Below are 18,326 nucleotides of genomic sequence, written 5' to 3' on the forward strand. Positions count from 1 at the left end.
GAAGGCGAAGTGTGTGGTAAGGCATAGGTCCACTAGCTTGATGATACTTGTTGATGAAGCTGGTGGTGTATGTGTCTTTGGGTCTTCTAATAGTGTAGTCAGTGTTTTCTTAGCCAGGTTAATGTTGATTGATGTAAACAGGGCTGTTACAGCAAAGGAGACCACTAGTATCCCTCACTAGTATCCTTACATACAGATAAAGAAAGACACTACTTTGACTGGAACAATATATCCATCCTAGGACAAGCCAAACAAAGGCACACGAGAATTCCTAGAAGCAAGGCATTCCAACCGGAACTCTTATCAACAAACACATTGAGTTAGACCCCATCTACCATCCCCTGAGAAAAAGAATAGGAAGTGACTTCACCACAGGAAATGACATCACCAACCCAAAGAAACCCAAACATATAACTAAAAAGCAGGAATTATCAGCAGTGCTTCACCCGAGGCCCACTGAAGATGTTACCTAGCAGGGTGATGAAATGTCTGGAAATGAACCTTCCAGCTCAGCGAGCAAACCTGCATCCATAATTGACTATCTAACATACCAGGCTGATTTCCAACATGCTACTCACTATACACATCCAATTCATCCAGAGCTCCGGTGAACAGGATGTGTGCAGCATTCATCCCTGTGTTTGTGTTGAGCAGCATCTTGATTTTAAAATTCAAAGCCAAATTTTGAAATTGTTCTTTGGCCTCACCCCTCCCTATCTCTCGGACGCCATTCAGCCCCACAGGAATATCTGATATCTGTTCTGCATTCATTCAATCTCTTCAGCATTCCTGATTTTAATCACTTCATGATTGATGACTGCATATTTTATTGGCTCTGTCCAAAACTCTGGATTGCCCTCCGTACCTCACTTGCCTCTTTTACATCATTCCTTAAACCTTACCTCTTTGACACAGTTTTTGTTCTAATGACATACTATCCCATGTGGATATGTAGTGTTTTATGATGCTCCTGTGAATTGCCTTTTAAGTTTATGATGTTAAAAGTGCTATATGGGGTTTTTTTTTCATGAAGAGCCAGCTCTTGTAGCTAATAAAGAAGCCTTGTGTAGGATTTATCAGCCATAAGTTTAATGAGTATGAATTTCTGTCAGGCTCTTGACAATTTAGGACAGGTAGGAAGAATTTCTTTAGACCTCATTCCTTTCCATTTGTTTGATAGACAAATAAAATATGATTTTTTTGGATTTTCTGACTGTTTTAAAGTATGTTTACTGAGAAAGTGTTTCAGTACCTTGGGTGAGACTTAAGTCTCCAATGTTGTGAAGTTGACATACAGCCAGTGAGAAACACCTCTTATATGCCCCATCAAATCAGTGGAATTAAACTGAACTCCTTGCTTCTTCTGTTCCATTTACGCGCACAGCATCCTAATAGTGTGAAACTGTAATTGTGCCAAAACTACTGCAAGTGTAATTCCTGGGAGTGTTTGAAGTAATTCTGAAGCAATAACTTGTGTAATATTGGGACATTATCTATCACAATGTAATTAGGAAAACAAAATATATGAAATGCTTTTGAAATGTTATTTTTGTGTTTTAACGTAAATATGGAGATTGATGATGATCTAATCTCTGGTTAAGTGTGAAAGCTATGACATTTTAAAAAAAATTGCTCATCAGAAGGACTACAGATAACATTAAGCAAAGTAAATGGATAACAATAGAATACTTGGGATTTTACAAAATATTTTTAACAAAATTGGAAAACATAGAGGGGGACGAACAGAAACACAGAAGTAGAAAAAAAAAATGAGGTGAAGACAAAGAGTGAAAAAATAAAGGCCAAATTTGGTGAGAAATGAAGACAGCAAGATATGGTCAATAAATAGTGATCTTGATGGAGACAGAAGTTAAGAGGAGGATAACACAGTATTTCAGGGAAGCAAAATGCCCACGATAGGAGTCACAGATAGATAGACAGGGTAATGAAATTAAGAGGAGAATGGTGGATGGTGATCACTTAAGGACAAAATTCAGAATGTACTGCACTGTAATGTTCTATGTTCTAAAATTGAAAACAAACTATAAGATTATGTAAGATTTTTTATTCTCACTCTAAATTCAGTTAATGTAGAGATTTAATACTTCATTTATTTGATGGATTTTATTCCAAGAGGTCACTATAGTATAATACTATTTTAGTGGTATAATCACAGCACTATTATGAGAAAGTTACTATCTCCTGAATAGTTTAAAAACTTTCTTTTGTATCTTCTGATTTAGTGTTCTGCAGTTCTCAATAACATGAAATTTTGGCAAGTGCACTCAAAGACCAGTTGGGAATCTAGGACTGGTGGAGACATAATCTAAAACTTAGAAACAGAGCTTCCATGAATTAAATTAGAAATGTCTTTTTCATGCAAAAATAGATATTTAGACTTTACATAAATAGCAGAGATGCTGCATCATTTGTTAATTTTTAAATCCCTGATTGAAACATTTTTTGTTAATTGAAATATGAAATGATCTGAATCAGGTTAAAGTTCAACTGTGATCACATTGAAAGGTAGAGCAGGCTTGAGGGACAAACTGGCCTCCTCCTGTTACTATCTTCCTGTGTTCTTAATATTGTGTTGTGGCTTCTGCCAAAATTGAGGCACATTTGCAATAATAACTAAGCTTCATCACATTTAGTGGTGTTGTGCTAACATGCTCAGAAATGTAAAGATAATAAAAATGCTAAATTACTTACTTTAGCATTGATCACTAGAGAGTTACCTCATGTAGAGCTAGATTTTATAAAGTTTTGCCTTGGGAAAGAAGTTTGGGTTGTAGGGGGTGGCAACATTACGGTCCTTTTATGTCGTCTTAAGGAATGCTCATCACAATTCCAGCTGACTGTAGAAGTGTGCTATGATTATTGATATTACTCTGAGCTTTATATTGATGAATGCTGGTACCTTTTGACAATACAATGTGCATAATTTAGCTTCTCGTCAATGGTTATTCAAGTGATGGGGAAAAAAATCTATTTTCTTTTCACAGTGCTTCGTGACCTTGAGTTTGTGTTGTGTTAAAAGATCCATTTTAAATAGGTCCAAATTGCAGATATTTAATTAATCAAAATCAAGCAATTGATTTAAATGTTGTTGACCCCCCCCCAAAAAAAAACTCTACTCAATCAATAGAATAACTAGTGAATTTTTTGGTTAATATTTTATTAGTCAAGATTAATATTATAATAAATCTAATATGTTTTTCTTAAGTACATGGAAGATATGTTTAAAACTTTGACACCTTAACATTGATTCTTTCCTTTTCCCTCAGATATACTCCAAACGTCCCTTTTAAGACATCACTGTTATCAATGTCAATAATTCATGTGAGAGCAAGTTCAATATTGTCACTAATTCCTCTTATTCCTCTTATTCCTCTCACTAAATAATTCCTCTTATTTTTTCTTTTGATTTGTTAACGGTTATCTTGTATTCTTGTGGATTCATTCTGCAAGTGGAAAGTGGAAATTCACCTTGTTGAATTGAATCTTAATTTCAAAATGCTTAAAAAAATTCTTTTATTTAGAGGGAAAAAAAGATATACTTTGATTGCTTCCTAATAGTTGACTTCCACCATTGCTTCAATTGCCTTCTATACAGTAAAGAATCTAACTGCACACAGTAGTCCAATTGTGGTTCAGCCAAACTTCTCTAAGTTTACGACTGCTTTTTTCTTTTGTATTCGCTTCCTTTAGAAATGAAATCCTGTACTTTTAAAATCTGCACTATTTCATGCCTGCTCAACTGTGTTGCTTTTTAAAATTATTTCTGTTAATTTCACTAGATTTGTTTGTTTTGTATCCCTGTTTTTGTATTGTCCATTCTAAGGAATAAGTAACTTTTTTACAAAACGAATCATTTAAACTTTATTACAATTTTCCATTATCTGCTCACTCTGGAATCCTTTTTATATGTATTTACTGTATTTTTATCATCCATATTAATGTCTACGTCTTCTAATTCAATTTCTGAAAATTTTGGCTCTAACAAATCATTCATTGAAAGGGTTAACCAACGTGGTTCCAGCTTTCATCTCCTGTAGATTACCACATCCCACTAGTCAACCTGAGAAACTTTACTTGACTCCTGTCCACTGATTTCTATCGTGTAGCTGTCTTTCAACCTGTTCTGCTACCTGGTTATGACACCACTTTCCTGATATTTGCTTGGTGTCTTATTTTGTAGCACTTAATGAGGGCCTTCTCAGATTACATATATATTTCATCCAATGTATTGATTTAATCTGTTCACTTTCCTATGCTGTCAAAGAATTCACTGAGTTAACTAAATGTAAATTCTAGAAATCCATGCAGCTTTTCATTTTGTCCATCTTGAGAAAAATTGCAATATAGTCTGGCAACCCTCCTCTCTGATCTATCACCTGCATCTCCACCCCCATTCACCTATTGTACTCTTTGCTACTTTCTCCCCAGCACCCCACCCCCATTTATCTCTTCACCCTGGATGCTCCCTGCTTCCATTCCTGATGAAGGGCTTTTACCCAAAACGTCAATTTTCCTGCCCCTTGGATGCTGCCTGACCTGATGTACTTTTCCAGCACCACTCTGATCTAAACTCTGGTTTCCAGCATCTGCAGTCCTCACTTTTGCATAGTTTATTTTTGATGAATGCCATGAGTTTTGATGTTGCGGTTAGATCAGTAGAAATAATATAAGACATTTTAATTTGATTAAAATATTATCATAGCATCACACAATATGATTTGTACTTTGATTATTGTAGTGTTAATAAGATGAGAAAAGTGCCCCAGAAACAATGTTATTAACTCTAAATGACCATTGTGTACACAATGTTTAAGTAACTACTAACAATGCTGATCTAACTTCAATGGTAATCTCGAGTAGAATAATAGATTTTGAAGTATGTTTAGAGGGCAGAAATGTAATCTCATGGTTCAGATTGTTTAATGGAGTGGTATATAGATGCTATATAAAATCACATTGTCAGGTCACTCCAAATGTGCACTGTTGTTTTCATGTAGTATTTTAATAAACTTTTAGTCTGTTTTTCTGACAACTGGCTTCAGAACAGATGGTTTTCAGTATTGTTGATATGATATTCATAGTGAAGGATTAATAATTGTGATGTCCTCACTGCAAGTTTGTGAAATAATTTGGAGTGAATTATTAGGAAATTATATGACTGGTTTATTTTGGAATATGTCGATTCTCTGTAAAACATAAAAAGTAATATATCAAGTTATTCTATTTTGCTAACTGAAACCACAACTTGAAACAAATAATCTTATCTCGTTATGAAATTAGTTGCAATATTTGGGGTAAAGGGACATTTTCAACTTGAAAGAACCAGCAAAAACTAGAAAAAGTTTATAATTTGTGGCTAACAAACTATTTAGTTTGTGTCAAGTAACCTGCAGTGTTGTAAATGCACAGGAAGCTGCCTTTAACAGAATAATACTTTGTACAAGAATCGAGGAGTCTGTTTAATTCCAGGTTAGTGCCTAAACAATTGAGTGAGCTTGTCACCGTTTTAATGTGCATTAGATGTTTACTGGGGCAATTTAAGTGTATTTGAGAATATTGGTGCTAAATTCATTGAAACTGCTTTCCCCTTTTTTATTTTTGCATTTTCAAAAAAATTGAAGCAATAATCTATCGAATTGGGAAATATCCTTCGAGTAATGAGTATTTGGGTGTAAGAGAGAACAGTTCTTTGTTTAAATCCTTTGTCTCTTCAAGTTTATGCATTTTATCTAATTTCCAGTTCGATTATTTAATATTGAATATTAAATTACTGGCTTCTCTTCTCCAAGGCATGCTTTTGACCTAAAATTACTCCCAAAAATGCATTATAAAGCTGTTACTTTTATGATAGTCTGGTTTCCAGACTAGTAGAAAGCCATCATATGAGGTCTTGCACATTAACAATGTGTGTACGAAAACAAAGCTGATGACTTGTGATTTCTTTTTTGCCAACAGTAAAATGTCAGTGTTCCACGTCAACTTTGCCCATTGAGCTCACTGTTTTTTTTTCTTTAATCAGTAGCAGTACAAACTGCAAATGTATTGCAAACATAGCTTTTTGTTTACAGTACTATTCTCAGAAAGAAATCTGCGGCGTAACTAAATCTGCACTGAGCTAAAAGGTTCACTTCCAAACATTTCATTACCTTACTAGGTAATATCTTTAGTGGACCTCATGCAAAGCAATGCTGAAAATTCCTGCTTTCTATTTATTTGTTTCGTTTTCTTTGGATTGGTGATGTCATTTCCTTTGGTGATGTAAATAACATCATGTAAATAACAAGAAATAACATCACAAGAAATGACATCACCAACCAAAGAAACCCAAACATATAAATAGAAAACAGGAATTTTCAGCATTGCTTCGCCTGAGGTCAACTGAAGATGTTACCTAGTAAGGTAACAAAATGTCTGGAAATGAACCTTTCAGCTCAGTGAGCAAACCTACATCCAAAACTTCGCTCAAAGTTATAGTTGTGTCCCTGAAAAATGTAACTGTTCATGTTTTCTCATAGGAATTGATGTTAAAATCAGAGTTGGATTCCTACTGACATTTGTCTGGAAAGACCATTGCATGAGTTGAAATACTGTACAATATATTTGCAGCATTGTATATTTCTAGCAAAGTAAAATAAATCACTGAATATAACAGAAATATTCGACAAAGTCAAGTCAGATATCTCACACTCCCAGTTTTTTATGCAGTCCTTGTAGATTGGAATGACTTGTTTCTGCTTCAGGCCAATTTGTAATCTGTGGACTCTTCTATGTGTAGGCACATGATGCTTGGAAGGTCAGTGTCTTGACATGTTGGTGACTTCCCAATGCTTCTTCACCCATTTTGGTTTGTTGCCACGAGTTACTGGAGTTGGTTTATGTCTTCAGAAATGCTTGAATGTTCCAAAAATAGTTTGATGGAGTTGGCTTTGAGTAGCTTAGAGCCTCAATGCTGGGCCTCATTTTGCCTCATTTTGGGGGAGGACTTTCCTGACCACGTTTCATGCCACTGGATTTTGAGGATTGTTGAAGACATTGCTGGCTTTGAAATTAAGGTGGCTGCAACAAAAGTGTAGTTAACTGGATGCGAGGCCTGATTCACCAGGGGCTTCATAAATGTTCTGTAAGGGCTGTTGGACAGTTTTGTTTTGCTTTTCTTGCTCCATGTCCTTGTCTGTCATGTACTTCATGCTTCATTGATCCCTTTGTTCAGTTTGGCAGTGCTCTTTCTGTTTAGGTCATTCTCCATGAAGATTTCCATTAGATCGGAAAGCTCTTGTCAGTCATATTTTACTTGAGTGCTGATGTTTCACTGTGATCTTTCTCTTAAGCTCTCTACCTCTTGATCTGCATTAATTCCTTGTTAGCTTTCCCTCTACATGTGATGCAAGCACTTTCACCATGTCCTCCTTCTACACTTCTTCAACATTAGCCTGCCTTGCTAAAGTTATGATTTAATCCGAAACTTCAGGGACAATGTCATGAGATTCTTCTTGGCCATTGATTTATTCGGGCCACGAATTTAGCCACACACCATTCTGACGTGTTTACGAGACCTCATACCGTGCACTATGAATATTGTTCATGCCCATTAGGGTGTTTTAGCCAGTATTATGATCCCAGCTAATGGTAACATAGGTAAAATCTAGATCCCAGAATGAAATGTGGATTAATAGATGATAAAGTCTACTTTCACAATTTAGTTACCATGGTTAACAGTCACTGAATATATTTACAAGAGGCTACTCGTGTACTTTTAACAAAAGGACAAAAAAAAGGAGTGACTATTTTGAAAGATTTTTATTATAAATAACATAAAGATTGAAGATTTTAAATCTCTTTCCTTCTCTCCAAAGGAATCCTTTATAGTCTTTCAGCCCAGTGAAATTTCACTTTATCTTCATTTTAAGATTTGTTACTCAACTGTTGAGGTTGGAAGCGTTTTCTTTGGGTAACTTGCTGTACAAAGTACCAGATGTGAATTCTGTCCGTCTCTCCCAGAGGCAAGCTAATTTACTGACTGTTTTCCTCACTGAACTGAAAGAAAAGCTCAGGTGTTTTTCCAGCCCTCTCTACTTAGACTACCAAACCAGTCTAAGACTAGTTTCTTGCTCTGATGACCTGTTGGGCACTATTAAAGGTAAACTGCCATTGTATTGATATGGAATCTTTTTTTCTTGAAAAGGTCCCTGATGAGAGATTAATGGACAAAATTAAAGTGGGGTAGGGGATAATACGTTGGTATGGATTGAGAATTGATTTACATTTACAAAGTCAGGTGGGGGAATAAATAGTTCTTTGCCTGAATGTTAGGTAGTGCTTGGGCCCCAGATAAGCAAGGAGGCTTCAAGATGATAGAGTCAAGTTGGGTGAGTGGGGCAAGATGGTGGCACATACAGTGCAACTTCGGTAAATGTGAAGTTATACGTTTTAGTGTTAAATGCAGATGGGATAACCATTACAGAGGAACCTCAATTATCCGAACGAGATGGGCAGGCACTATTTCGTTCGGATAATTGATTATTCGGTTAATTGATTTCTTCTGGGGCTTGGAGTTTTCTGTGAAATCTGCTCCCCTTTCAGGAGACGAGGCAAAAGCACACTGCACGCGAGTCTCCGCTCCCTGTCTGCTCCCAACCCACTATCTCCCTGCCCAATACTGCCCCCCCAACCCCCCCCGCTCACTCCAAGACCTTCCACTTCCACCCCGCCCGCCCCCAGTGCCATCCAATACCACTACCTGCCCGCCACCAACCCCATCCTTTCCCACACTGACCCCTGTCTGCCTCAACTCCGCACTTCCGTCCATCCCCACACACCATCTGAGCCCAATCCGCATCCCTGGCCCTGACCGCTTTCCCCCCCCCCCCCCCCACCCCACCCCGGGCAGCAGGACTATACACCAACAGTAACACTGCTGCTGCCTTTGTGGGGTAAGTCTCCAAATACTTGCGTGCGCACAACATTTTGACAGGTTCCACCTCTGCCCTGTATAGGGCAATGTTGGAGAGATTACCTGGGGAAGCGAGGTTTAGGGTCATCCCAATGTAGAACTCCAGGGAAAGTGCTGGGGGGAGAGAGAGAGAGAAGGCAGGAGGTCAGTCATTTGGAACAATGTCTGGACTATTCTCGGTAGCGTTTCAGTGAGCCAAGTTCATTTTTAATCATTATACCTGTAAACAAAAGACACGATCAGGGTTGAAACAGCTCTTTGACATTATGTTTCTATCGGGATCTTGAGATCTCCTTCAGATAATCCGATATTCGGATAATTGAAGTTCCTCTGTATTCAGCTGATATTGGGAAGTGTGGATGTACAAAGACATATGAGTATATGTAATGCAGAAGACAAATGTGAATCGTCATTGTAGCAGGAGTTGAGTTTAAAAGTAGGGATGTCTAACTGCAGTTATACAGGGCTGGGGTATTGCTTGCAGCTGTGGTCTTCCATCTAAGAAAGGATGTACTTTCCATAGAGTGTACTGGCTGTTCAACTAGGCTGACACTGAGGATGGCAGGACTGTCCTTTAAGAAAAGAATGGTTTTACTGGGCCAGTTTCACTAAAGTATAAGGATGAGAGATCAGCTTGAAATGTATAAAATTCTAACAAAGTTGTACAGACCAGGTACAGGGAGGACATTATCCCTGATTGAAGAATTTAGAACCAAGGACACAATCTCAGGATCTGGGGTAGACCGTTGAGACAATAGCTGCAGGAGTAGGTCATTCTGCCCTTTGAGCCTGCACCACCATTCAATATGATCATGGCTGATCATCCTTAATCAATATCCTGTTCCTGCCTTAAACCCTTGATTCCACTATCCTTGAGAGCTCTAGCCAACTCTTTCTTAAATGAATCCAGAGACTGGGCCTCCACTGCCCTCTGGGGAAGAGCATTCCATGCAGTCACCACTCTCTGAGTGAAGAAGTTTCTCCTCATCTCTGTCCTAAATGGTCTACCCCGTATTTTTAAGCTGTGTCTTCTGGTTCGGCACTCACCCATCAGCAGAAACATGTTTCCTGTTGCCAGAGTGTCCAATCCTTTAATAATCTTATATGTCTCAATCAGATCCCCTCTCAGTCTTCTAAACTCAAGGGTATACAAGCCCAGTTGCTCCAGTCTTTCAGTGTAAGGTAATCCCGCCATTCCATTTAGGACTGAGGTGAGAGAACATTTTTTTCACCCATAGGATAGTGAACCTATGAAATTCTCTACCACAGAAGGCCAAGTCATCCAATATAATCAAGAATTCTTTTACATTTAAAAGGCATCAAGGGATATGAAGGGCAAATTGGGAATGTGGCACTGAGGTAGTGTGTCTACTATTATACTGTTGAAAGATGGCACAGGCTAAAAGGGCTGAATTGTGTACTCCTGCTCCTAATTTATTTCTGAATTGAACCTACATGTGGACCCTGACCTCTCTCAGTCGGCTGTAAAAGCTCAATTTAGTGAACACTTCAGCAATTATAAGGTAGAAGATCATCCAAAAATTTGTAATAGAGACATTATCAGAAAATGGATATTTAGTTAAAGGAGCAAAACCCAAAGCTTTTTCAAAAATGTATGTTTTAAGTAGGACTTGTCAAGGAGAGAAAGGCGGAAAAACAGAAAAAAGATCTATTTGTTCTTTACTTTTATGGGCAAGGTATAGAGGGCAGGAGGCATTGGTTTGAGGAGTTGGCTGGTCGTGATAAAAACAAGTTGGGGCCATGTCTGCACTCATGATTGTTCCTGGAGTAATGTGTGGTGTTGATGGAGAAATGTGAGGATTAATGTCCTTGTAGATGTAGTTGTTTATTAGCTCAGCTCTCTATTCACTGGATGCAATTACTCAAAACTTGCACACTTAAGTCTCTGGGAGGTGGAGATTGTGGGAAATGAATGTTGTGTACTGGTGGAAATGATAGTGAGAGTCCAGCTTTTGCCAGAGCCAGATGTTGTTGTAAATGAAAAGTCAATGATTAGATGATTGAGAATTCATTAGTGTAATTCTAAGTGATTTTAGGAAACGGGTTGGACCGAAGGGTCTGTTTCCATGCTGTACACCTCTATGACTCTATAATAAACCATAAAGTGTGTTTGTATGATGTGTGATTATCAGAAATAGCTTTCTCAACAATTGCAACCACAGGGATAGGGGCAGTCAGTTGACAATGTTGTGATTTGGATTGCAAAGTTTCTATGTTGGGAGAGCTTGAGGAGGCCAGAGACTGGGAATTCAGAAGACATAGGTTAGAGCTTGAAATCATTGAGACAAAGTGGGGAATCTTCTGAGAACAAACTTGGGATTGGCTTGGGACATAGATAACTATAATTTGAAAAGTATGGTGAGGTGTGGGACAAACTGAGGCTTTCAAAGAATGAGCAAGTGCTACAGGAGTAGGAGAGGTCCAGGTTGTGACTTGGCAGGTAGGACTGCACTGTTACCATGATGGTTTGAACTGTGCATGTGTTGGGTAATATAATCATAAAGAAAGCATTGGCAAGATGATGACATCCAAGAATTTTTAAAAATTCACTTGTGGCACAAGGGTATCACCGGCTTGGCCAGCATTTATTGCCCGTCCCTAGTTACCTTTGAGAAGGTGATAGTGAGTTGCTGCATTGAACAGCTGCAGTCCACGTGCTGTAGGTTGATCTGCAATGCCCTTAGGGACTGAACACCAGAATTTTGACCCACTGACAGAAGAAATGGCATTATATTTGAGTGGTTTGGATGGGAACTGGTTGGTGGTAGTATTCCCATATATCTGCTGCCCTGTACTTCCAGATGGAAGTGGTCGTAGGTTTGAAAGGTGCTATCCAAGGATCTTTAGATTTCTGCATTAGTATACACTGCATTAGTAAACACTAATGCTACTGAACATTGGCGGTGAAAGAAAAGAATGCTTGTGGATGTGATGCCAATCAGATGGGCTGCTTTGCCCAAGATCATGTCAAGCTTCAAGTGTTGTTGGATATAGCCATTCAGAGAAGCGAGGAGAATTTCACCAGTTAAAAATCACACAACACCAGGTTATAGTCCAACAGGTTTAATTGGAAGCACTAGCTTTCATATCACCAAATGAAGGAGTAGCGTTCCGAAAGCTAGTGTGCTTCCAATTAAACTTGTTGGCCTATAACCTGGTGTTGTGTGATTTTTAACTTAATTTATGGAGAGGTGTAAGTGATGAAACAACAACATATAATTTTCTAATTTCATGTACGCTGCTTGATTAAGATTTTGAAACTTTCTAAATGTGCCTAAAATTAGCTGTTTTTCCATCAGCAAGATCAATAGGGAAAAAAAATCAACATATTTTAAGTAGTATGTTGTGTTCAACTTTGGTGTAAGGGTTCTTGCTTTCACATGTAGATTTCTACCCTCCTGTCGTTAATATTGCTATGCTTACTCAACCACCAGAGCATGTTGGAGGAACAAATTATTGTTTCATTTGCTATCTGCTGTGGTCAGCTGGCTAATGCTTGAACAAGACCTTGATTTAAAATTGATGGTAGCGTTTTTAAAAGATAGATCGAGAGTGACGTTAAAGCTGCTTGTGGTAATGTTGTTCAAATATCTGCCTTCATTTGTTTTTTACCAGAATAGGTCAAAATTGTACTAACTAGCAATTTGTAGAAACTCTGTAGAATTGCGAAAACATGAAAATCTCTGAACATTTCTTAACCAGTTTAATATGTAATAACACGACTTCATTCTTTTCTTTCCTTATAGTGTAAATATTTGTAGCGATCTGCCTATCCAGAAATCTCCCTGAACAAATAATAATTAAATCTCTATCCTCAGATTGTGATTATTTAGATATTGACATTTGAATATTGTAGCCTGCAAGGGAGAGTCAAATTTTGTATAGGAGTGAATAATGCTAACTATTACATGGTAAAAAAACTCCATGCCAATGATTAGCTGCAAAGTGAGAGTCTCTCGCTACCAGCACAAAGCACTGTAGTTGATCAGCACCTCATTCCCTCCCCACCCCTCCCGCCAATTGGTTTACCCTTGCTGTGGTCTGATTTAGCTGAAGAGGTGGAGTTCAGTTAAGTTTGCCATTATACTATGTGTTGCTTAACTTATCATGAGCAAGACAGGAAAACCTTGGAGTGGAGGGAAAATAAAAGCTGCTTTAGTCCATCAAAAGATTAATTATTATTGAAATGTTGATTATTGGTGTTCATATCTGCAATCGGTCTGTTTTTCCCAATTGGAATAGAAGTGGAACAGAAAACTGAAAGCTGATGTGAAAAGTGAATAGTTAAGAGTAATATCAGGATTTTTTAAAAAGGAGTTAATTCCTGTGTTGCTTTGTGGTATTTCACAAGTTTAGTATTGGCTCAAAAGGCAGCTACGGTTGTTTAATTTTTCTTTTATCTTGTCTTTTTTTACAGAAGAACTAAGAAAATATAGTTGGTCAGGTGTTCCAAGAGAAGTTCGTTCTGTCACGTGGCGACTGTTGTCGGTAAGGTGGTTGTTGCATTATAGTTGCACTCAGCTAAAAAAGACAAAGATGGGCATTTGAAACTTTTAACCTCTTTCTTATTTAATTGTTGTAGGTGTTTTTGGGCAAGCTATATTAATAATAACAGTCTTTTGTTTTGGGATCATATATACTAAATTCTAATTCATCTTCACATAATTATAGATCGGAGATTAGTCGGATTTCACATTTGGTGAAAAGGAGTTCCTTTTTAGTGATTTTTAACTGCAAAAATGGGCGTGTCCTGCTGGCTTTAGGAAGACATCAATGACTTTCACTCCATCCTACTTTTATAATTGTGGATGTTCAGTGATGATTGCATTTAATTGCATTTGTGTTTTCTTCAATAATGGAGCAGTTAATGCCTCCACACAGCAACACCTGGACTACATTCATTCTGAGGCTGTTAAATGGCAAGTAACATTTCCATGATGCATGTCAATGGTTAACTGCAAAGGGAGAGTCTCTCGCTACCAGCACAAAGCACTGTAGTTGATCACCTCATTCCCTTCCCACCCCTCCCTCCAATTGGTATATCCTTGCTGTGGTCTGACTTGGATGAAGGGGCTGAGTGCAGCTACATTTGCCAATGACACCATGATAGGTGGGAAAGCAAACTGTTGAGTGGAGACGAAGTGTGTGCACAGATATGTAGACTAATTAAATTGGCAAAATAAATTGGAAGCTGGGCTACAGGAACTCTTGTAAACTTGTCTACTTTGGCAGTAAGAATAGCAAATCAGTCTACTGTCTAAATGGAGAGAGATTGCAGAACTTAGTGGCGCAAAGAGTTCTGAGTGCCCTGGTACATCACAAATGGTTAGTAGGCAGGTGCAGCAAGTGTTTAGGAAGATAAATGAAATGCTGTTGTTTATTATAAAGAAAGCAGAATATAATATGAGTGAAGTTTGACAATGGATGTCTAAGACCTTGATTAGACCACATCTGGAGTACTGTTTAAAGTTTTGATGGTTTTAATTTAAAAGCATTAGAAACAGTTTTAAAAAAAGAGGGTCAGTTAAGTTGTTCCTGGGATGAAAGTTTTTCTTATGAAAAGTAGTAAAATAGTTAGGGCCTATACCTATTGGATTTGGAAGAATGAAAAGTGAATTTATTGAAATATGAAGCCATAGGGGGTTCCTGGTTAGATCACAGCTGGAGCATTGTGTGCCATTTTGGTGGCTGTACCGTAGGAAGGATATGATTGCACTGGAGAGAATGCAGAGGAAATTCACTAGGACGTTGACTGAAATGGAACATTTAGGTACAAAGGGAGGTTTTCATCATCTGAGGGTGTTTTTTTGGAGAAGACAATGCTGAGAAGGGATCTGATAAAGGTGTAAAAATCAAAAAAACTGTGGATGCTGTAAATCAGAAACAAAACCAGAAGTTGCTGGAAAAGCTCAGGAGGACTGGCAGCAACTGTGAATAGAAATTTCTTCTTGAGGTGTGTAAGATTATGGGGGTCATGGACAATGCCAATAGGAAGCAGCTGTACCCTTGAAGGATCAGTGACAAGGGTGCATAATTTTAACGTGAAAGGCAGGAGATTTAAAGATTTTCTTTCACTTAGAGGGTGAGGGAACTTTGGAATGCACTTCTTGGAGGGTAGTTGAGGTCGGAAACCTCATAAATTAAAAAAATTACTTGCATGAGCATTTGAAAGGATATAATATTCAAGGCTATCTACCAAGTACTGGAAAGTAGGACTAGTGTATATTTAAAGTAAGGGTTTTTTTTGCCGATGCAGACTTGTTAGGCTAAAGGGCGTCTTCTGTATTGTATGATTCTGAGAGTTGAGGGGGACCTTGGGAGGATGTTTTGCTGTTCGTGGGGTGGCAGGGGTGGACCAGCTCTGATCTTTCTGTATGACCGAGCAGACTTGATGGGCTAAATGGCCTGTCCCACCACCTGAGGTCTTACATGTACCATCAATATGTACTATTGCAGCAACAATCAAATCTGTAATTTGAAGGGTACTGGGGCACTAGCTTCTGCACATTTCCCACACTTGCACATCATTCAGATTTGAAAATGAGCTACCTTCTTGAGGACAACTAGAAATAGTAATACGTGCAGTTGTTGCCACTGATAACCACATGAATGAATTGAAAAAGAAACATAACATAATCTTATGCAATTGCTTAAAGATCTGCAAGAATCCTAAACAAAAGCTTCAAAAGCTGGACTGTACAACTTTCATGCTTTAAAGAAAACCTGCACCTATCAATTGCTGTCTTAGACTGAGAGTTTATTCTGGCTGAAATCATTTTAGCTGTCTGTGGAGTAAAAAGGATGTGCAGTTAACAGTGGGGCCCTGATCAGTGTTGCTGAACAAAGAGACCTAGGGATGGAGGTGGATTGCACCTTTAAAAGTGGAGTTGCAGGCAGATAGGTGGTGAAAAGGGCATATGGCACACTTGCTATCATTGGTCATAACATTAAATAAAGGAGTTGGGATGTCATGTTGCAGCTGTATAGAACATTGGTACGGCCATTTTTGGAACACTACATACAATTCTAGTTGCGTCCTTTTCAAGGAAAGAAGTTGTTAAACTTGAGAAGATGCAGAAAAGATTTACAAGGGTACCATAGATTTTTTTTCTGGATGGTTGAAGAAAATGTTTTGTTTTATCCTTGTCTATTTTTACTAATTGTGCTGTGGTATTTTTCTTTGCATGCTATCATCTTCACCAATTGCTGTTCAATATTTTGTCCTTTTTGGTATCTATCACTCTTCGTAGGTTTGCATATATTCAATTGAAAACTGAAATTACTACTTGTTTCTTGAGAAGCTTAATTGATAATACATTTTTCTACCGTTGAAACAGTGATTTTTCTAAAATACTGCTTAAGAAACTACTTTTACACTTGGACACTAGAGGTCATTGTGGATACAGCTCCATGCCGTTAAATAATATCTTGCAGGTAAAAACATTCGTGGTCATTATAATCATCTATCAGGCCACGTTTTAAAATCTGACATATAACCTTGAGTCAGCATGAGTCAATGCCTTCAACAGCAAAAATCGATAAAAATCAAAAGGAAATAAAATTAGTAAATTATTTATCAAATGTTTTAAGGCTGTTTTAAATTTTTTTGTTGACTTAACCTATTATTTTGAACTTTTAGCAACAAAGTGATGAGAAAATTAGATGAAATGGGGCTCCAAAAGAGTATAAGTTGACAAAATTGTTCACATTCAGTTTTACTTTGATACGCTTAACTTCAAACAAAATGAGATGAGAATTGCAGATTTAAGCTAGATTGATAGTTAATATTGGGAGATCAATGAATGAACTTAATGCTTCATATTTATTTGTGTTTGGATTAGAAATTTCAGGATGCCAGTGATTGAGCTTCAGAGTTTCATAGAATCGTAAAGTTCTACAGTGTGGAAGCAGGCCATTTGGCCCTTCGAGCAGTCTGCTTGATGAGCATCTGATAAATATTTTCCACCTTAACCACGGTTTCTGTGGCTAACATTGTATGCATATTGAAGGTGATATCCCTTGTGTTATGCTCCACCTGCAGTATTTATTGGAACAAATTGTTCAGTTGTCTTTGGTGGCATTGCAATACTATCAATTCTTCACCATCCTAAAGTAGATCTGTTATTACTGTTTGTGTTTTTAGGCAAGCAATGAGAAAAATAAAAATGTCCATGTACAGAGTCTGTTTAAAAATACTACCAACCCCAGTAGCAAACAAAGCTGAACAGCTTTTCCTGATATAGAAATTACTCTTTGATTAAAGCAACATTGTTAATGTTGAAGAACTAACAGGTAGCATATACCTCTTAAAGTCATGACATTATTACATTGTTCCTGCACAGGCATTGATGACGACTTAAGTTCGGAGTGCTCCACAAATGATGGGAATGCTGTGGGCCTCTGGGTCGGAGAACAGAAGGCAAAAAACACACTCCTTTATTTCATAGAAGAGAATATTTAAGACAAAATTTATTCTGTGAAGGGAACATTGTCATTTTAACTAAAGTCTAGAAGAATGCTATTTTATTTCAGGAAGTAGTATCCTTTTTGAGACAATGTTTTGAGAGATCTGGTCTAGACAAGTCGTTTATGTTTTCCCTGTTTAAGCAAGAAAACAAGTTCTCGGATCTTTACATCCCAGTAAACTGCATGAATAAGCATATTTGCTGCCATTACCTTACTTGTTAAATTATACATCTCCTGTCATGTGAAAGAACAAATGTTCCTGGTGGAAGTCCCTCCCAAATATTTAAGTTATTTTGAATTACAAAAACTTAATAGTAACATGGAAACATAAAAAGTAGGAGTTAGAGAAGAACATTTGACTCAGTATGATCATGGCCTATTCATTCAGCTCAAAGTCATATTCCTCTTCTCATATCCCTTGGCTCCTCTTGTATCTAGAAAACACTTGATATTAACTTTGATTATTACTGTATTTTTAAACTGAATGATTTATTATACGTTTGTCAGTTACAAATACAAGCATTGTACAGTATTTCAACTTATTTAATAATTTCCTTGAATCTGACCATTGCTGACACGCCAGCATTTCCTTAATTGCCCTTCAGCTGAGTGGCTTACTCGGCCATTTCAGACAGAGTTGAGTCAAGCACATTAATGTGGGTCTGAGTAACTTGAAAGCCTGACCAGGTAAGAACAGCAGACTTGGTTCCCAGTAGGACATCTCGTGAACCAAATTTGTATTTAATATGCTGAATGGCCATCATTATTGCAAATAGCTTTCAATTTCAGCTGTTTATATTATTGAATTTAAATTGCATCAGCTGCCCCTGTGGGATTTGTCCCAAGAACTGAATGTCACTATTCCCTG

General features: G+C 37.6%; 1 protein-coding gene across 2 annotated transcripts in view; it reads left to right on the plus strand.

Moving 5' to 3' along the window:
• The window catches only part of LOC132828188 (TBC1 domain family member 22B-like), a 309,362-nt gene that overhangs the window by 80,685 nt on the left and 210,351 nt on the right, over positions 1 to 18,326 (plus strand). The window contains exon 5 of one of the 2 annotated variants that reach the window (XM_060845124.1): positions 13,410 to 13,480. In XM_060845124.1, coding sequence (XP_060701107.1) covers positions 13,410 to 13,480 — 71 coding nt within the window. The remainder of the gene's footprint in view (positions 1 to 13,409; positions 13,481 to 18,326) is intronic. The other variant, XM_060845126.1, reaches the window with a different exon arrangement.

The sequence above is a fragment of the Hemiscyllium ocellatum genome, chromosome 26, assembly GCF_020745735.1.
Source record: "Hemiscyllium ocellatum isolate sHemOce1 chromosome 26, sHemOce1.pat.X.cur, whole genome shotgun sequence".
Taxonomy (NCBI): domain Eukaryota; kingdom Metazoa; phylum Chordata; class Chondrichthyes; order Orectolobiformes; family Hemiscylliidae; genus Hemiscyllium; species Hemiscyllium ocellatum.